This window comes from Toxotes jaculatrix, chromosome 13 (assembly GCF_017976425.1).
Source record: "Toxotes jaculatrix isolate fToxJac2 chromosome 13, fToxJac2.pri, whole genome shotgun sequence".
Taxonomy (NCBI): Eukaryota; Metazoa; Chordata; class Actinopteri; family Toxotidae; genus Toxotes; species Toxotes jaculatrix.
Genome location: NC_054406.1, coordinates 10,125,099 through 10,146,615, shown reverse-complemented (window position 1 = coordinate 10,146,615; position 21,517 = coordinate 10,125,099). Strand labels below are relative to the sequence as shown.

General features: G+C 41.3%; 2 protein-coding genes across 3 annotated transcripts in view; one reads left to right on the top strand and one right to left on the bottom strand.

Annotated features, from left to right (window-relative positions):
- The window catches only part of atxn1a (ataxin 1a), a 90,295-nt gene extending 81,587 nt beyond the window's left edge, over positions 1 to 8,708 (top strand). For both annotated transcript variants that reach the window (XM_041053794.1, XM_041053795.1), the window contains one exon: positions 1,399 to 8,708. In XM_041053794.1, the coding sequence (XP_040909728.1) occupies positions 1,399 to 1,995 (597 nt within the window). In that variant the 3' untranslated portion in view covers positions 1,996 to 8,708. The remainder of the gene's footprint in view (positions 1 to 1,398) is intronic.
- Positions 8,709 to 10,371: 1,663 nt separating this feature from the next.
- On the bottom strand, positions 10,372 to 17,051 carry gmpr (guanosine monophosphate reductase). The gene is made up of 9 exons (XM_041053797.1): positions 16,739 to 17,051; positions 13,717 to 13,836; positions 13,074 to 13,157; positions 12,821 to 12,994; positions 12,639 to 12,720; positions 11,828 to 11,934; positions 11,235 to 11,277; positions 10,971 to 11,130; positions 10,372 to 10,816 (listed from the first exon to the last, which is right to left on the bottom strand). Exons 1-9 carry the CDS (start codon positions 16,823 to 16,825, stop codon positions 10,636 to 10,638), a joined length of 1,038 nt encoding a protein of 345 aa, XP_040909731.1. The 5' UTR covers positions 16,826 to 17,051; the 3' UTR covers positions 10,372 to 10,635.
- Between the last annotated feature and the right edge of the window lie 4,466 nt (positions 17,052 to 21,517).

Below are 21,517 nucleotides of genomic sequence, written 5' to 3'. Positions count from 1 at the left end.
TACAAATGACATCTTGTCACTTTTGACATTACCTTATGCTGTTTCTCATTGAAAATGTGAGTCAGGCTTAATTTTTGTGTTGATATTATTCTCTTTGAATATCAGTTACCAAAAAATACATTGTTGTACTGTGCCAACAATGTCCAGCTGTGCCTTTCTGTTAAGTATAACTATCTGAGTTATTATTACATAACTGTCCCGCTGATTTGAAGAACTGCATGTCCCAAAACTTCTTTCATTCAGCTAAATTTAGACTAAACTAAACTAAAGCCCTTGTAGTTCTCAACAAACAGTCATCTCTCTGTCCTTGTTTGTACAATGACCTTTGTCTGTGTAAAGTTTTCTTGGATATTATATTATCATATATAATATGATGTTATATTGAAATACTGATCTAGACTTTCACTCAAGAAAGATTTCAAAATGAAGGAGATTTAACCTTTTAATAATACTGAGAGAATTATAAATGCTTCCAAATTACCGTGCAGTACTTTTGGGTTTCAGCTCTCATGCTGTGGCACTGCTCCAAAATGAGCGTTGACTTGAGAATGCTTCTGTAATGTTTTTAACCTTTCTGTTATGATTGCCTCTCATACAGGATTGATTAGGATTATGCAATCATGGTTTTTACGCATTTTGAGGGCCTTTATTAGACGGCAGAGTTGCACTGTAGAAATGACAGGAAATGAGAGAGAGGGAGAGAGAGAGAGCGAGAAGGGGTGGCATGAAACAGAGATGCCTGGCTGGACTTGAACTGTGGGCACTTATAAGATTTATGTATCTGTCATACTGATCAGCTACTGCATGTTTTTTGTACCTTTAATATTCCAGACCATCTTAAATCTTTATCATGGCCTTTGCCACAAATTTTTTTCTCAAGACTAGTCCTTACTAGACATTTAAATCCTTTGAAACCTTTCTTAAGGGGCGTCCTCATGGCCCAGGGATTTCGGTTGCTGTCCATGTGATCATGATGTCCACAGCTCGAATGTGGCCAGGGACCTTTGTTGCATTCCATTCCATTCGTCTTTCTCTCTTTGTTTCCTGTCAGCTCACTACTTTCTGGGTTTTTTTATGAAGGCGTGAAATGACATTGAAAATCATATGTTAAAAGCTTGCTCCATCAATGCTCTTTCATAAAATATAGAGGTTAAAGAAAAAAAGAATGATTGAAATCAAGCAGCAGAGGACAGACTATCCATACGTTTAGTCCCCTACACTACACTCATGTTATATATCATATGCATTATGATATATAACATTGGGGCACTACACCAATGTTATATATCATAATGCATATGATATATAACATTGGTGTAGTGCTCCATTAGTGAAAAACACTGACTAATATGCAACATGTCTTCCCTCCCTTCCCTTATCTCTTTCCCTCTCCTCCAGGTGAGTGTGGAGGTCTTGGTGGAGTATCCCTTCTTCGTCTTTGGCCAAGGCTGGTCTTCATGCTGCCCAGACCGGACCACTCAGCTTCTGGAGCTGCCTTGCACCAAGCTTTCTGTGGGGGATGTTTGTATTTCGCTCACCCTCAAGAACCTGAGGAATGGATCTCTGAAGAAGACACAGCCCCTGGAGCTGGCCGCCCCTGCCTCTGTCCCAGCCTCCAGCCACGGGCACCTCAAACCCCACAGAGCCATCTTAGACGCTCCCCAAAGCTGCAGTGGAGGAGGCTCCAGGCACGGCGAGCGGGAAAACGGGATCAGCCAGCGAGGGAGTGGTGGAAGTGGGAATGGGAGTGGAGGGGGCGCCAATGTGGAAAATGGGGATCTTATGTTTGGGTCAGGTTCTAAAGGTCAGGTCGCCAGTGGTGCAGAAACTGGCTCCAGTAGGCCATCAGGTGGTAGGAAGCGAAGGTGGTCTGCCCCTGAAGGTCGAAAAGTAGAAAAATCAGAAGAAGAGCCACCTTTGACCCTGCCCAAACCTTCCTTCATCCCTCATGAGGTGAAAGTCAGCATTGAGGGAAGGTCAAATATTGGCAAGTAAAGGCTAGCAGGACTGTTAATAACCCTTGGGATTTGGGGGAAAAAAAATACATAAAAGGATTCTACAAAGAAAAAAAAACATGAATGCCCACATTAATGTTTCATTTGTCTTGGTTTTAAAGTTTTGTTTTCTGTTTTTATTTTTCTATCTTGAATACTGTACTGTAGAGGTAAACTTACCCTACATGGTATCACCTTACATTAAGTCCATGTAGTTTATAACACGTTTTTATAGGTGGATATTTGATATCACACAAGCAATCGGTGCCGTTTTGGTGGTTTTTCATGAGATGACTTACGGTGAGGGATTCGTGAAGTGTGCTAAATGTTCATCGGTGGCTGTGTGGCACACGGGAGCATTGCCTGATGACTCTGCTCGGCTGGCCGCACTTTACACATTATGTAAATTTCAAATTAAATTTGTGCACAGTTAGCTTCTTGACAGTGATTTCACTCCTGTGCTCTGCATGTGAAGCTGCCTGGATGGAAACTCTTTCCCACCATCTCTTGCCACGCCAGTGGTTTTACACTGTGCCGCAGGAGTGATACAACATCAGCTGATCCTGAGCATGACGGATTTGTGGATAAATCATAACATTTTTCATTTGTTAATTCAGAGTGGGAGTTGGGTTAAATGTCGTTCTCCATGTCTTTAGTGTAAATGCGTCGCGTGTTATTCACAGTGTCATCAGGGTGTGCCAGACCTGATGTGTGATGTCATCAAGTAGTGCCAGGGTGCCACACAACAGAGAGGGAACAACACTTACTCTGTTCAGTTTAATGACAGTGGAGTCTTTACTTTCATCTTTAGCATTTTTGTTTTAATATTTTTTTTCTTCAACCCCTCGTCTTCTGTCTCTGCAGTTATCTGTTTTCATTGATTGTCAAAAACCTTAATCAGGGGTCATTTAGTTCTAGATTGAACCTAGGTGGGTCAATGTTAATGTATAAATGTGAGATACCCTAACCTAATACAAGTGCAAACACACTGGGTTGGCAAAATTCACTCTGAGGAATTGTTAAGAGGACGACTGCATACAATCCTCATTGTTCTTTTCTTTTTCTTTTTTTTTTTTTTTTTTTGATGAATTACTCTATATTTTTTTTTTATCCAGAAAGGCTGTGTGAGAGGAACCGAGAGAATCTGCATGTCAGTTCTGAGAGGGTCGGGATGTTTCAAAGCACTTAACACACCTGTCATACTCACCATACAGCCGACAAATTATTTTGTTGTCTCTTTATTTACGCAGTACTGTATGTTTTTAGATTTTTTTTATTTAGACAAGGGTAGAAAGTAGCAACAGCACTTTGGAAAGGTGAAGCTTTCAGAAAAGTGATGGGGTCTTTTTTTTTTTTTGGTAACGTGGGAGTGGATGTGCCATGGGATCGCAAAGAAAAAGGATGAATGTGACAGGAACTGGAGAGAATTCCTGTAATCAGAAAACTTTATGGTGATAAATGGAAATAGAAACATGATGGTGTTCAGCATGTGTGCTTCGTCAGCCAGCTAGCCATTCAAAAGTTAGGGAAAAGTATTGGAATGTGTTGTGAAAGTTTGGGATCTGGCATAAGGATTGATAAGGAAAAGGCTTTGGAATATCCCAGTGATGTTCTGTACTAGACTGAGAGCAACGATTAGAAGCTCACGCCACAGAATTTTGAAGGGTGTCATATATTTGTAATGTATGTGTGTATGCTAGAGTGTGCATGATGCTGGCCTGTGTCTGTCCATACACACACACGCTTACACAAACACAAAACAGTACAGACCATCCCTAAAACCCAGTGACCTATAATTTGTACTATATCTGTTGGTAAGCAATTAGATGAATGCAGATGCTTTTTGGTGCATACTGTCCCTTCTGCAAAGACACTAGTGGACAGACATTGGATTGATGTGCACTGCTAACAGTAGAGATGTACAGGAAGTGCTCTGTGGTGTGTTTGTGTACGTGTGTACGTTTGTGTATGAGTCTGTGTATAGTGTGTATAGGAAAAGGATATACTCATTTGATATATAGACAATGCTAAATGTCCAGTGTTTGTACTTGGAGTCTTTTACTTAAGAGAATCTTGCACTTTGCACATCAGGAGGAGGGAGTTAGGTGGAGACATGATTTTTGACAGCCCTGTCCTGAAAGGAGCCCTAGACCGTGCAACACACTGGAGGAGACCAGGGTTTTTGTTCCTCAACAGGCACGTATCACTTATTAGAGTTTCTGCATCGGTGCAATTAAGGTCAAATTACATTTGAGTATTTACGAACACAAGCATAGCTGTAAACCGGAATTTTAACATGTGCCTGCCTACTGAATTTGTTTAAAGACGAACCATTTGCAATGTGTCTCTAGGAGACCCTCTCCCTGCTGTTGAAACCAGGGTGTCCGGAGTGGTAGGGACTAGGATTCAGTTTTGAACACGGCCTGTGCTTTCAGCCAGCTGAAACCCTATTTTGCTAAGATGTAGCAGTTACCTCAACAGATGTGCTTGCTGGGTTGACCCAACATGTAGAGCTTTGTAAGCAACCAGGTCAGAGGTTGTTGAACTGAACATCATCGTAGGCTCTTTCTCACACATGAAAACCCAAGTCCTGCTCTTTTTCTGAGTTTGATTTTTGAGGTGTAATGTGAAGTGTGTACTGATCCTTTGGCAGTTCAGAGTAATTCAAATACACTGATGTTTTATATTTTCATTCATACATTTGCGAAAAACAAAACGAAATTGGCAGTTTTTAAATGCATCAGTGATGTGAGACACGTGTGTTCTGGTGCTCAGTATGTTCTGAGTGTAGGGTGCCATGTAGCATGTAAATGTTTCCCTCATACTGCATGTAACAGTACACTATGATCATGCACTGCAGTTAGATTAGCATGCACGGGTTGCTATCACAATAGTGTTGTTAAGGTGTGCAGAGAAGTGGTGACTTCCTGCAGGCATATCTGTTGAGCTTTCTACTCAGCCTCTGTATTTAGGTATTGTTATTAGGCAGAGATAGGTTTCACGGGCGGCGTCGTTGGTTGCCTCGAAGAAGCGGATCAGTCGTATTTTCATCCCACTAAGCACTAAGTTCGAACTGTGTGGGGCAGCGCCATTTCAGGTGGTGGGAGTTTACCAGGGTGATGGCAGGATGGAAGTGTGCTCAGATGGATGAGAAATGGATGGGTGGTGGTTGAAGAAATGGGCAGATGGATGGTGGTGATGGTGAGTGAATGAGTAGACCCCATATGAGATTTGAAAATGCTTTATTTTTTTATAATAAAACAGGGTTTCTCAGATTAACACCACCACAGTAGTGCATTTTTATTTCTTCCTTTTCCTATTGAAACATCATGAGTGTGTGTGGCTGTGTGTTTTGTAAATGTGTGTACTTGTCCATTTTTTTTTCTTGTCCAACCCCTCTTCCCAAAAACAAATGAAAAAGCAAAACCACACCATCTTAACGAACCTGTCAGCCACTCAAATCATCAAAACTCTTACTGTCGGTCAGGTAAAACAAACAAAAAAAAAGACGTATTGAGCCAAAGCCAAGTGATGCTGTTGTTGCTTTGGTTACTTAAGAAAGCAATAGTATGACAATATTCAGGCACTCTCCTCGTGTGTGAGTGGAACACACACACCGAGTAACTCCACTCAAATTCTTTGCAATAAACAATAATAATCCTCTAGCATTACAACCAAAACTCCTCCTATCTGCCCGTATAGAAAATAAAATTTTGTCACTTACAGGAAAATGTTTTTAGAAGCTAATATACCTGAAACAACTTGTTTCAGTTAACACTATTTCCCTTATCCTAAAGTAAAGTTCTTTAGAAATTGCCGTTGCAACACCAGTTGCTAGTTTTCAGGGAAGTGTCTCAAATATGCAGTAACTGAACATAACCCCCAAAACCTCCTCTGTCCCAAGCAGTCAGAGTCATGAACTCTGCTGTTGCGCTGCAGGTGAGCGAGCGTCACATGTCGTGACGTGCACCTGCAGTAACCAGCAGACATTTTGACTCGGGACTCAGGCCTGCCTCCTTGCCACGACTCCCGTAGTGACCTCGTTAACTTCGTTTCAGGTACCCAGTCATAGCCAGCCAGCCTCACAAGCACCTCCTCCTAAGGCAAAGCAATCGATTAACCCTCAACAACCGTCAGCTACCTTTCAGTGCGGCCTGGCCTGGATATAGCAGGGCTGGCCTGGACTGCCTGTTCCCCTCACAGCATCATCTTTTGATATTCGGTCTCCTTTTCACTGCTAGCTTATACAGGTCATTGTGTTTATACTTAAGTGGAAATGCATGCTTATTAATAAGCTTTGAAACAAAGCAATCTGACACATGGACACGTTCTGAATGCAGGAGAGGGAACGGCACCTCATAGCAACAGCTTTTGAGGATTTGGTGTTGTTTTAATTTTGTTAAGATAATCCCAAGTTTAACCTTTTTGTCCCCCTTGAAATGTACCACAACGTGCAATACTTACATTTTGTTTTTCCCCCTTTGCTGTGCCAAGTGTATGTAGCATAGTCCTACTCCAGTGTCTCATCCTTGTTAATGGCTTGTGTATTTTACTGTCTGCTGATGTGTGTGTCACATCTGTAACCCAAGAGTCAGGATGTTTGTGAAGAGAAACAAAACCAATAGAGAGCTTGTCCGTACCTCTGTTTCCCTTTTGTCCTTGCGGCCTTCCTAAATTCGAGTGTGTGAGAGACAACGTCACGTCTCTTTTGTATGTGTGTCTGTGTGTGTGTATGTCTGCACCATGTGTCGTGTGTGTAGCATGTGTGCTAATGTACAACTGGTGTTCAAATGTGTATGAGTGTGTTAAAATTTGAGTGTGTGTCTGTGTGTGTACGTGTGTGTGTAATGGAGTGTTTTCTCCTCTAATTGTCTGTGAGATCATAAACCCTGACCCTCGACGGTTCACGGTGAGACCCACAGAAAAAAAACGAAACCTCATTGCTAGTGGGGACCACTTTTTGTAAAAAAGAAAAAAGAAAAAAAGGAAAAAAAAAACCAACTACCAACCAACAGAGATGCACATGTAAGTAGATGTAAAAGACTTGATAATGTTTCAGCACTTTCTAATCCTAGGATGGACTTGGTCTAACCCCTCTGTCTCAGACCGATACCTTCCCTAGGGGTAACATTCATTCGAAACAGACAGAGAGAATGAGAATGAAAAAAGGGGGTGAAAAAAGGATGAAAAAGAGAGATGGCTCAGTTTAAGTTTGCACATCACCTTGCCGTAACCTTGTGTTTATCTGTCTGTGCTCCATCTCGCTTGGCGCCCGGCGCGTTCTTGGGTCCAACGGGCCGAGGTGTTAGGTGATTCCTTGGTTCTTTTCTACTAGGAAAACCTTTTCTCATGGAATGCATCCCTTCTTTTGTTGTGTCAGGTTTGTTTGGAATCTTTTCCACCCTACACCGACCAGGCTGTGCTGTTAATTAGGTTTTGTTTTGTTCACATTTTGAGTCCTAATTTGGCGGCTATGTTTGTCAGGAGCTCAGCACAGCTTGGTTTGGTTGTGTGGTGTGAAAACAGTGCGTACAAACCTTAGCTTTTTTTTTTTTTTTTTTTGCATTATCCTTGGTGCAGGAGCTTTTTCTGTGTTTTTGGTCTCCTTGTAGCACTCAATATAATGTCAGGGGACTTAAAACTATGTAGAGAATGTGTCATTGTTGAGTTTTTACGACAAGCTTCCTCACTGGAGGAACACTGCTAATGTCTTTTTTTTTTTTTTTTTTTTTTTGTTAATTGGCTTCTTGCACAACTTGACAAATAAATGAATGTTGGTGTGTGAGCTTTGACTTTTCGATCAGAAAAAAAGGCATGTGTGCTCTTTGTTTCTTGATGTTTGTACCTTCATTTTGCAAAAAGGATGTGTTTTTGGCACTTTGTTGTGTTTTAAAAGTGAACAGAATTCGATCAGGATTCCTTTTTTTTTTCATTCTTTTCTTTTCTTTTTTTTGTATGATGTCTTGTCAATGTCCATAGCGCTGGATAACCAACTCAGGCAGAAAGGAAAAAAAAAAAAAAAAACTTGTAGAGGCCCACTTAACAGTTTAGTTTCACCCCAATCAATTTACATAGTGGGCTGTTTGATATGGGTTATAAGATATGTAAATTTATTACATATAATTTGATATGATTAACAAATGTCATTATTGACAATTAACTATGGATTATTATTATTATTATTATTATATTATGTGTATTATGCTGGAGATGGCTTGGATTTCTCTTCAGTGTACTGAACGTCTTTAGTCTGCCTCTCTGTGCAAGGCGACAAACACTTCAGCAGGGGACAGGCTGTACGCTCCGTGACCTCTGACCCTGCCCACTGCCACGGAGGGGGTGGAGCTTATCTGTCAGCTGTGGCTCAGTTGATTCCTCCCCCTGTCCTGAACACTCAGCCCTGAGGCTAGCAACCAGTCTGTCTAGATGTCTCTCTGCTAACCCGTGACACCAAGTACTGAACTGAAACTTTCTGGCCGATGAGATGGTGGCAGAGAACTGGACATCAGCACAGACCTGCACGGACAGTCTGGCCTGCAGGGGGCCGCAGCAGTTCCCAGCCAACTTGTTTGTACTATATTGTACTCACCAAGTCCCTGTGTCTCACCACCCCTTTCCTCTAAAGCAATGGAGAAACCCTGTTGGTGTATGTATTTGACATCTGTACAAATGCACCTCTTTGAAAAAGAAAATGAAACCTTGACATATCTGGAATAAATGGACAACTTGTGTATTTATTTGAATGCCAGCACCAACAGACGCACTCTGTATGCCATTACACAGCACTTTTGATATGGATACTCATGCACGACACAAACACTTAAAACCCTGTTTCTCTTTCTAAGCCTTATCTTTAACTATATTTTTCTTCCTTTGTTTGGCAGAGTTCTAAATTTGAGCAGATAATAGCCCCCTCTAGTGTATATTAGGTTGCATGACACTACACTACCACTCAGCTCTTCACTTTGAAGACAACAGTGGTTGGAATAGCTCAAATATCATGGAAATTCTGTGTCACTTTAATGTCATACATATCTGTGTTTTATATTTCTGCAGAGCTCAAAGAAAACCCATTGACCCAGTCATTTTCCCACTCTATTTTGCAGTACAGTAATGACATACGAAAATTGACGATTTTAAGGCTGATGTTATATCCATAGGCAAAATAGAACTTGAAATTGAACACAGCAGATATGTAAACCCCAGGCATATACCAACAATATTGTAATTTGCTTTTTGTTTGGAACATCTCTTATTGCAGCAAGGTCAACGTACATCTGGAGCAGGAAACCCCAGAACTGCTGGTCTTTCAGTTGTCTCACCCAAGGATGTCCATTCCCTTTTGAGAAAGCCGGTGACCAGTAACACAACAACTCATCACAACATCCAGGCGTGGAGTTTGAAGTCCAAACAGAAGAAACACAGTGAGCATCTGCTGACTTTTTTTGGTTTTATTATCTCCAGTTTTGGTCTTCATTGCAATAACAATGAATTTGTGTTGTTTAAAGTCCAGTATGTATTTTAGGTTTTAATTTTTTAATGTTTAATTGTATGATTGCTTCACATGACCTTTCCCTGAAGTTCCTTGCTTAAAGTAAGAGATTAAGAGAGCAACTCTTTAATGCAGCAGAGGATGCAAATCTTGAGATGCCCTTGATTTAAAATGTCAGGCACAGTGGAAACAATGAAGGAGACTCAGATGTGACTCTTACGCACAAAGCATACGCCAAATGTTTGGAATACATAAGTTTCGTCTTAATGTTCACCTGGCTCAGCAGAACTGTCCTGACACACCTAAAACACATGCACACAGACATGACTCACACATCATCTAAAGAAAGGTACGCCACTGACCTGTACGTCATTATGGATATGATTTGCACACCTTGGCGAAGCTTCACAGAACGATCAACACCAGCGAGGAAATTAGCAGAAGGTTCTGCATGCGGTTTATTGCAACACGATTTCTCCAGTGACAATTAAAGGGCAAACGTCTCTGGATTTTGCATATTGATTTGCACGTTCATTCCAACATACAGCTGAGCAGCGTCATTTCCCAAATGATCTTAGCACAAGCATCAGACTCCTCCTGCTGCATGTGTGTTCACATGTAATGTGTTTCACATAGCTCACATTCTTGATGTAGTTATTGTAGAAATACACAAGTTAAAAGAGTATTTAGAAAGATTGGATCTAAAGTACACATGCCTCCGTAGTCTGGCTCTCTTATTCCCAGTCACCCATGTTGTTATAACTGTAACATAACGTTTGCACATTTCCCATTCAAAAATGAAATCAATAGCATATTATGATGTCTGTAAGCATGTAAACGCACTTGCTGTAGGATTCAGGTGACTGGAGTGCTGTGATGCCTCTGGGAGAATGTTTCAAGTCAGACTTTGAGATTTTTTTTTTTTTTTTTAAACATAACCTGCAGGAAACTAAGAGCCTTCTGACAGCAGATATCCTGAGAGAAACAGGTTAAATGATTATGTGTGTGTGTGTATGTGTCTTCCTCCTGAATTTGCATGCTACACCACCGTCCTACTATTGCACATTTATATTCTGCATAACATACAATACATATTATGCAGCCTATGAGTATGTGTGTTTGTGTGTGTGTGGAAGCATGTACACCCCACTAAGTGAACATTTGGCTAGACTGTTGTGTGACACGGATAAAGGTGGTTCGCCTGCTCAGCTCTTTGAGCTTGGCAGCGCCCACATAGGTGCAGGTGGAGCGTAGTCCCCCCAGCACATCACGAATGGTGTTCTCCACATCCCCCCTGTAGGGAACCTCCACTGTCCTCCCCTCAGACGCCCTGAAAGCCAAGGAGAGAAAGAAAGAGGTAGGAATAATATTCTATATTCTTTTAGTTAAAACAGAACTCAGAACTGGCCAGTGAGTACAATGCTTTGTGATCAGGTAACAAATCATCAGGAGTGTCACAGTAGTTGTTATGCATCGTCTCTCACCTATACTCAGCAACTCCACCAACGTATTTCTTCATGGCTGTGTCGGAGCTCATGCCGTAGAAGAGTTTGTACTTCTTGCCGTTCTTCTCGATGACCTCCCCGGAGCACTGGTCGTGGCCTGCGAGCATTCCCCCCATCATCACAAAGTCAGCCCCAGCACCTGACGAGCAAAGGGAAGAGAAGTCGTGGTGCTTGGATCCATAACAGTGACTCTGTGAGGTAAGTGGAAACTACAGAAATTGTGGGGGGGAGGGGGGTTCTTACCAAAGGCCTTAGCTACATCTCCCGGGCAACTGCAGCCCCCATCCTGAACAGAGAACAAATACTAATCAGTCATGTGGGCTCATACTCAATCATAGGTCAAAATAAGGTTTTTTCAGTGTTTATTGTACCAGTGTTGATAGACTGAGGATGCCCTCTACTGGCTACATCCCAGTATTATTATCATCAACATTGCAAACTCTTGCACTTCTGGACTCCTTTGGAATTTACCTGCAAAATGACCTTAGAAATACAACAGTTTGCTCACTTTATTTACTACAATCTCAGCAGATAAACTTATTAGCTTAAAAATTTAAATTAATATGACTCAAGCAAGCTATTATATTGATCTGCACTATGGATTAGATAAGGGTCCTTTGTTAATATTTGTTTTTTACAACCAAATCTACATTGAGACAATGGACAGATATTGCTAAGTCTGATGTGTCCATGAGAGGCCCCTTTACTGACCTTTGAAGGATTTCTTTTTGCCTAACTTGATCATAGTTAATTACATTTATGTTGGACTGATGTCCACCGAGACATGAGCTCTACTCCACCACCGGTTACATTTTGCACTGTTAAATGGGACTTACAGAGATAATGTGTCCTTTGAGTCCATGGGCTGAATCTGCACACTCTATAACAGCGCTGAGTTGTGGGTAGCCTACTCCTGTCTTGATCCTTGTCGTGCACACAGAGCCTGCAACACACAGTTGACACTGCACACATTAGAAAAGTCCATCTTCATGTAAATATCTGCATCTGTGTTTCATTGCTGCTATCTTCCCCTGCTATCTTCCTTCAGATCTGGTGCTTTCAGGTTAGGCGGCAACTCTATAGGCACAAGGCAAACAACAGCACCAGATGATCTGAAACACTGTCTCCCTCATGCAGAATAAGCTATTTATTAGAAGCATGTAAATGCCAATCCATGAGGAAATGTAGCTAGCATTCACTTGGACCCTGAGTAATTTTTAAATGGTTTATTAAATCCAGTTCTGCTGCATTACCAAAGGCTAAGTACCTTATAATAAAACCATGTTCCACTCTCTATAGAAACCTGAGAGCTGTAACTCAAATCCTTCAAGGGTAGCATGCGCCCAGTGACTCTATGATGTGTAGCAACGCTACATGTGCAGTTAGAGACATTTTATGAATCTATAAATTTAAAAAGTACTAGAAACCAGAAGATCCACAGATATTCTACACACATAAAAGTAGAGTTACACCGAAAAGTGGAACCTAGTTATTTAAAGTTTGACTGCAAGTTTAAGTTAAAATACTTAAACAGCATGTCTCAGCCCAAGCCACAGGCTCTTTGTGCTTACATGTGAGGCCTGTTTAGGTTTGAGTTGACTTAGAGGCAACACACTCTTCAGACTGTTAGCAGACACAGCCACCCACCTGGCCCGATGCCCACTTTGATGATGTCAGCTCCGGAGAGGATGAGCTCCTCCACCATCTCCCCTGTTACCACATTACCAGCCTGCAAAGTAGAGGGTGCTAAGGTTTATACACAGTCTTAGATTCATAACGTCACATTAACCACAACTGCCAGCTGAGGTGGTGTACCGTCTCTCTCTTACCATGATGGTGTGTTTGGGGAACTTTTCTCTGACCGTCTTGACAAACTCCACAAAGTACTCGGAGTAGCCATTGGCCACATCCAGACAGATGTACTTGAGGGCAGGGATGGCTTCCAAGATGGCACACAGCTTCTCCAGATCCGCATTGCCGCTGCCTGAACTGGCAGCTACATGCTGTGGGGAAGAGTGGCAATTATCTTTTGGGCAGTAGATCTTTAGGAATAAAATATTTTGGTGATGTTGGTCATCTTACCTCTAAGCATTCCGGATGATTAGCAGCAAAGTTTTTCCAGTCTTCTACAGAGTAGTGTTTATGAATGGCTGTGAAGAGGGTGTGCTACAGAGAGAGACAGACGAAAAGACGGGAAAACAACATGTCAGGGAAGACAGGAACACCTTAGATATTACTGCCAAATCAGCGCCCGAAGTTGAATAAAATTTCACTAATTATCTTTGATATTTCTTTGTACAAGTCATCACAGTTTCCCATCTCTAGTTTTGTCTCAGACATTTTCAGCTGGACCAGGAAAAATTGTTTATGAATCCATATCCCCCCAAAAAAATGTAATTATGTTTAGCAGTAAATCATTCAGTTCATGACTTTTGAGTAATAATTACAGACACTTTCATTTCCTAGTCATCCAGCTGTGTTACCAAGGAAAACAAGCAACATCCCACAAACAAGCAGATGCTTATTACTTCTAGGGCAAGGTTGCTAATTCATGTTCCTTCCAAGGCTCCCCACAGCTGTCTTCTTTTTGTTTTGCAATTCTATGTCAAATACTTTGCAAAGAAATCTCAGTGGGAAGAGGCGCAGAGAGATCTTGGCAGGGACAAGCTGACAAACACACTGATGCTGTTATTTATTTTTCACCCATTCAGTTGTGTGAACTCACTTTGCTTAGGACCTGTGCCATCTCAAACGTTCCTGTGGTGTCCATGTTGGCGGCGATGACGGGGATACCTGTGTAGGTCTGTTTGGAGTTGCGGAATGTGAAGGTCCTCTGAAGGTCCACCTGAGGGCGAGGAGAAAAGTCATTCTGGAAACTTGTTTTATGAATGTTAATCATGGCCAACTAGGCAAGATTTGATTGTTTCTGTGAATGATGAATTATTTTTCCTCTGAAGATGGCCAAGGGACATTGCAGATTTCTAAGAAATGGGAGCAGCTCATGTGGCTTATGTTCTGAGTCTGTGTGCTCATAATGGGGATACAATGAATCATTTAGATCCAGTGGTTAGCTTAGCCAGTGCTGCTGCCTGTAATGTGATAAGTTTCATGAAAGAAGTGGTGCTCACTGTGTCACACTGGCTGCTCCTTTTACAGGAAAGTATTTGTCTGCAGTCATGATGCAAGTCATAGCTATGATTCCTTCCTCTATAAATAAATCTTATTCCAGTGAGTTAACATGACTTAATAACAAATACACTGTTAGCTGCTGAAAGTGGAGTTTACAGATGTTACAATGAATTCTACAACATGAATTAGCACAACACACAAAGACGAAATAGCATGCCAGGCAAACATTACTGAGTCAGTACAATGACTTTATGACTATTTTCTACTTGTGCTAATGTTACACAAGGAATAAGCCAAAGCAATTTAGAGAATGTAAATGCTGTATTAATATGCTCTGAGAACTCAGTATTTCAAGTTATGCCAAACTTGAAATAGATATTGGCTACAGGGAAAGTAAAATGGTTCTTATAAAGAGGGTTATAATGGGGAGTAAAACTTGTTAAGTGTTTAAAACTAATTTCAAGCCTTCAAAATGACTCCTCAGAGTTAAATCCAGCAGTCTCAGATGCTTTTGTCGAAGGCATTTTGTATGCAAAACTACTTCAGCTGTTGAGGTAGGCTGAAACAGTACAAAGTGTGCAATAACCTTCACACAGGAAGAATTTTCAGAGCCACAGCAAAAATGAGGCTATAACTCATAATGGCGGCAGAAAGAGGAAAGTGGTGAAAGAAGTATGGATTTGAGGTGGGGGGGGGGGGGGGGGGGGGGGGGGGGGACTGGCTCCAGTCATGCGTATCCATTTTCTTGCTGCAGCAAATCGATACAGGCCTCTTCTTTCAGTATACAGCACACTGACTAAGCAGGATTTCCCAGTCTCATCTCCAGTAAATCATGATTAAGTATGACAGGTAGATCCAATAGAAAAACATCCTCAGTGCAGTTTATGCTATGAACTGGAACTGAACCACTGAAAGTAAAAGATAACAAATGACATTCATCAGGAGTTACTTTGTGTTACCTCCAGAAATAGAAGATGTATTCTAATTTACAGATTAATTCTGGGGATAGATTCTGCTATCATGTGAACTGAAATCGACATGCAGCAGGTGTTTTTGTTAACTCCAGTGATTCAGTCAAAATTTGCATCAGATGTGCAAGCATCTGCAAAAAAAGAAAAAAAACTTGTCAAAGTCCAGGCTGAAGGGATGTATTTCTGCTCAGTGGTGGTGCATCCGTGTCTGATAACAGACCACTATGTATGTGGTTGTGTGTTACTGAGGTTCATTTACCCCTCGCCTCTTCTAAAAACAACTCTGCGGATGTCTGCTAAGCTTACATTCGGCAGGTGGATTTCTGCTGCTGTTAAATGCAGCAATAATTCAAAAAGCAGCAGTCGGAATGACAACAGATGGATGCGTTTGGAGTGCATGGGACTTTAGGTTTGGCTGCAGTACCAGCAAGCTGTAATTAGTCATCCTGTGTAAACTATAGACATCTGAAATAATTTCAGTCAGTTTAGGTGTTTTCTCTAGGATGCACAATGTACCTCAATATTTATCTCAAATCTTTTGAATCAAATCAGCCAAAGTTGGAAAGGATGATTTGATAGAAAATCGAGAATGAGGCAAGATATTCAGCAAAAATGATAAAATATAAAATGACATTATTATTACATGCTCAGTGCATGTTTGAGTACCTGCTGTTCTCTGAGCTGTTATCTGTGTCAGTTGTCCTGATACTTGTGTGGTGTATGGAATGTGCTCTGGTTGACTGTACCACACACAGTACTATTTTTAAATAGGTTTTCTCAGAAGTCTCCCGTGTCTCATGTTGCTTGCCTCCTCTCAGAAGCCAACTCCCACCCATTTCCACCTTCCACCCCAGATCTAGTGCCCCCACACCAGTATCGTGATCTTGGGCCGGTACCAGTCCCTGATCTGGTGACACATAGCACATAAGTTGAGGAAGCTATAAGGATAGACAAGAAGAGGATTGTTTAGTCCCAGAGAGCCAATCAGTGGGTGCTAGATACAGTGTGGCCTGTTTAACCTGCTTAAAATGACAAAAATTGACAAAATAATTGAAAAATCATGTCTTTTCTGGTCAAAATCTTAATTTTTATCTCCATTTTTTTCTTCTGTTGTTTTCCTTGTTTGTAGTCAGTTATTGTTTATAGCTGCAGTCTAGCCCAGGCTAGCCTCATTTTCTGTCCTTTAAGAAGGTCACTCCACTGTTACATGCACATTCAGGCTAGCTTTTTTGTTCACCAAAGTACAAAGGCAGTGTAGATCTACTGGCTCATACAAAACAGGACAATGAGGAGAAACACGAGATAGAATTACACTGCACTGAATTACACTTTTCAGCTAAACTGAGACATCATTTCATCAGTCATGATGATATGAGAGTAGCAAACAAGGTTAGAAGGCCCCAGAATGCTGCCCCCCCATCCACAATTACACACGCACACCACCCCACTATCCACCCCCTCATATAAATAGTTAACATATCTCTATTACGTCACCCATTATAGAGGCGTAGGCAGAAGTGTACTTCCTGAATGCACCAGTAAACAGATTATACTTCTCCTGAGAGGTATCGTGACCTGTTGGTTGATTTAACTGTAGTTGTAGTACTTGATGAGATTATCAGAGAGCAAGTCATTAACTGCACCAACCTCTGAGCGACTCTTCAGGCTACTCCTCTTGGGTCTGAAGAGGACATCCTTAAAGTCCAGCTTGATGTCTGCGTCCACGCGAGGCATCTTGGATGCCCAGAGCACTGATGACCAGGATGAGGATGATGAGTATGCAGAGGAGATTCCCCTGAGCAGGGCAGCAGCAGCAGTAGCAGCAGTGGTGGTGGTCACTGGTCCCAAGCCCCAGCCACCAAACCCGAACCTCCAGGCGGCCAGCGTATTTATAGCAAAGGGGGGCCCAGCCCAGCCCCGGCCCCCATGGCTTTATTTGGGCCTGGAGTCCTCTCTCTCTCTCTCTCTCTCTCTCTCTCTGTCTCTCTATCCCCCTTGCTCTCTTTCTCCCTCCTCTCCTCCAGCTTCCTCTCTCTCCCCACTCTCCTTCAACAGAGTGGCAGAAGCAGCAGTGGCCGAGCTGGCAGGCACGCCAGGCTGTCCCAGCTGCTGACGCACATACACACACTCTAAACACACACACACATACACATGGTAGCACTGCAGTGGGCAGCGTGCTGCAGTGCTTAAGAGCACACCTGCTGTCCATTTGGGGCATTGCTCCCTGAGCTGTCGGCAGACAGGGCAGAGAGAGGGAGGGGGGCAGAAAAAGACAGAAGAGGAAGGGTGAGGGACAAGAGGATATGTGGAGACATAGGAGGACACACTAAAGCGGCAAGATAGGTTGTGTATTACCAAGCACACTAAAATGGAAAAGTCATTAATTAGTCATGTGGATAGTATACAGAGTGGAACATAATGCTTTGTTTCTTTGTACATATGTTTTTAAATCCGTCTTTTCTTGATCTATTGTGTTCCCTTTAAATTGTTAATGCTCCTGTTGCTCTGCCTTTTGTTCTGCTTCAGTGTCATGTCACCTACGCATTCCAAAGGAAAGAAAAAGAAATGCTTTGGTCTTGAGATACTTCAGCCTAGTGCACCAGGTTTAACCCTTTGATGCACCAACAACCCCTTTTAAACCAGGTCGAAGAACTTGTTTAAAACATATCATATGGTCTCTTATTGTACTTTGGAATATGTTAAAGGTTCCTTCCACTCTCACTGTCACTGGGCAGAATAACGAATGTGCAGTGTTTGTTACTAAAGTGTTGTTTTCAAATTCGTCTTTTGAGGGGGGAAAGTTTCTCTGAGTTTAAGCAGCTCACGTACACCAGCGTGGTTTTGCAAAATCATTACTAGAGATGCCAATCCTGGTCCAGTATTCAGCTTATATAACAGTGAAAATGGACTTTTCAGTGAAGTAGGAGACATCTTGTGTACAGCAGTTAAACTTTTGAAATGAACATTTGCATATTCATAGATGTGGGATTTTTAAATCAGGGAGAAGGAGATGTATAATCTTTGTTTAAGAATGTATAATTATTACTATTCTTGTTATTATTTGAGGCAAAAGCAAAGTATTTTTGTGTGTCTTAAAATATGCCTGGTGGGTATCTTAATTCAGTATTAAACATCATGTCTTAAAAATCACAATATATTTACTATATGCCATATACTAAATTAGGAATTTCTAAATAGGCAAATGCAAAAAAGACAGAGCTATACTTGCAGTGCGAACATTTCCAAGAAGAATCAGTAAACAAATGAAAGGTTCTGACCAGCATCAACTGAGTGTGGTCAAGTTATTTAGTATTCAAGTCTTTGCATTTATAAATTGCTTTTACAAAATCCTTCCAATGTGCAACTGTGCAGAATCTTTGCACATCAAAGAGAAGCCTTCCCAGTAGTCCTTTTTTAAAATTCAAATTTAGAGCTGTTAGTACAAAGTCAGACCAGTAGATGTCAGTATAGTTTCAGAAAACAGCTGCTAAGTAAAGCACAGGCTGAATGCCAGGGTCAGAACTCTTGTTAAAGTGTTTCCTGGCAACTGGATCAGCCTTTGTGATATTTATGTGTCTATTTGTCACTGGCTTTACAGCGGTGTTATATTGTTTCTAACTGGGGTTTCTTTGTATTCGCTCTGTGCAGGAAGCAGTTATTCCCACAAGCATGAAAACTGTGAAAATGAATGTTGTCCATGAGATACTCTCATTTCCTGCACCACAAGCCTGCAACAAAGAAGTAAGGTAAGTGAATGGGGTTTGTTCTTGAGAACATTTCAGTCTGCATTTCTATGAAAATAAATAAACTGAGAGAAGTAAGTGATTTAACAAACTGACTCAACTGAAATTATGTTTTGCATGGATGTAAATTGACTGAAGTTAAGAAGGGCTGTACAACATGACAAACCTCATACTGTATTTTTTTAAACAAAATAATACCTCAATCATGATCGCCACTGGACCAAATGATATTATAACCTCATGTCTCATTAATATGTAACTGATTGATGATTCAGAATAATCCACAGCTACGAGATAAGGTAGCTGCAGTTGCTATAAACCTACTATTCTTTAACCTCTTGAACACGTCACACTAAACTGCATTGATAAGAAGGTGATGATTAAGGTCTGCCCTTTATATGCTTTTAAAGTGATAAAACTGATAAGAGAAGAACAGTTTGGCTTTTACTCTGTGTACTCCATGAATACTGTGTCAGCTTGTTTTAGTCACAGCTGGAGTCTCAGGTGTTCGGCTGAGTTAAAGGCTGATTCAGGAAGTAGGTGAAAGTGCAGAAAGTAGTTATCTCCCTCTCCTATGTCCAGGTTTTACTGCTTGTATGGCAGGAGTCACTCTCACAGTTTGAACTAAAATCCTTGTCATGCTTTATTTAATGTCCAGAAACTGTCCTACATAACAGTTTGCTGTATGTTGACATTTGTTGTCATATGACATGACGCATTTGTTTTCAGCTGAGTGGATCTAGAAATGGAAATGTAGGTCAGTTGGTCCATCTGACTGAATTATCTTAAGAACTACAGGATGCATTGTCACAACTTTGTACAGGCATTCATGGTTCCCAGAGGATGCATCCTAATGACTCTGGTGATCCTCTGACTTTCCCTGTAGCACCACCATGGGGTTTGTGGTTTTGAGTGAAATGTCTCAATAACTATTGGATGCATTGCCGGGAAATTCCAACGTGTTTGCCATACTAGCATTTGTTTGTATGGCTTGTCATTAGCTGTGCCTGTGTTTTTGGTGTACGCTGAGAATTCAAAGCGAATGAAGTCCATATTGCTCCAGACTTCAGTACAGCTAGAACAATATATGAAGTGGACGTGCTGGTGACACTTAAAATTCTCTGCGTGGAGAACATTGTGTAGCCTGGCACTAGTGGGCTGTTTACACCTGTCTAAAACTTCTGAAAGAAGACAGATGCATGCACACACACGCACAGACTAGACTGCTTTACCTTGTATTCAGTTACCAGCTGACAAAGTCATCTAGAGGTGGGTTTTGTTTGCCCAGAGGGAACTTATTTCAAACACATTCAGGGAAACTGTGTTTCCCATGGCAGTATGTGTCACTGGCCAAAGCAGATGTGAAAACCACATGGCAGTGGGTGTGCTTGAAGTTGGTGGGAATCTTTGATGTTCCTTTCCTGGCATGAGTTGAAATGATAAGAACTTAAAAATTCTGTTTGTTTTATATCTTAAGTGATTCAGGTAACGAGGATGAAGGAGAATCTTTCCCATCAGGGAATGCGCGCGCAGCTTTGTGTTGTGAAATTTGGTGGGATGAACTAGAAATTTGCATCCAGAAGATAACATCAAGCTAAATGTGCTGCACTTCTTCTCTCTCAGTAGGCCCTGGCTTCTGTGTGGTTTATACTTAAATAGGCATAAGTGTAAAAATAACAATAACAAGCTCAAACTCCAGAGAAGTAGGTCAAAGGCCATTCTGGGTAAACAAAAATGCATGACTAGTCTCCAGAGACACGGTCTGACATGCAGAGGAAATGAGTAGATTTGCCTTATAAGTATAACATTGTCTTGTCTATTATATTAAATATTATTTAATAAGCTCTCATCCTCAAACATCATGCAGTTAGTGCTGGCTAAGACACAAGCTTTAGATGCCTTTAGTTGCCTGTGTCACCATGTACTTCACATTAGTCAGTTCTCTCTGAACTGGTAAAAAACTTAAAGTGAAACTTTAAAGTGCAGAGAGTGCCAAACTGAATTTGCATTCTTTGTCATTGTGTTCTGGCATGTGGAGTAAACACCAGCGGAACAGCCAAACAAGCTATGAATTTAGTAGATGTTTCCCAGAAAGGCACAGAGAAATGTGACAATAGGCAAATAGTAGCCTGAGTGATAAGGACTCAAAACAAAACTACTTTGTCAGTTACTTGCATTAATGTGTCTCAGGGTATTTTGGATTTTCTAAACTCAGCATTGTCAGCAGGGGGACTACACTCCACTGAGTACCAGTAACTGATGCTAGCACATTAGAAGTAGTTGGCAGTATGTGATGAGTATGTTAAAAATTTTGCAAGAAAAAAATTTGACTGTGGTTGTTGCTTCAGCAAAAGTACTATGAACCGAGTAAGCGTGCTAGCAAGCTGGTTTAGCGCTGTGTAATGTCGCTCTGCCAGGGTTTGACAGGGGGCGTGAAGGAAATGTCGTGTACATGCCAATAAACACAGAGGCAGGGAGGCAACAGTGAAAATTGTTAGATATGGATCTGTTATGACATGAAGTATAGAATAGGATTTCATAAATTAAAACATTTACAATAGGGGATTTATTTAAAGGAAGTGGCTGATACTGCCTGCGTCATTACTTCATTCTACTTTTGGCCACAGATCACTGCCAACTGTAAACACCTTCCTGTGTATTTCTGCACCGTACTTTAAATCAT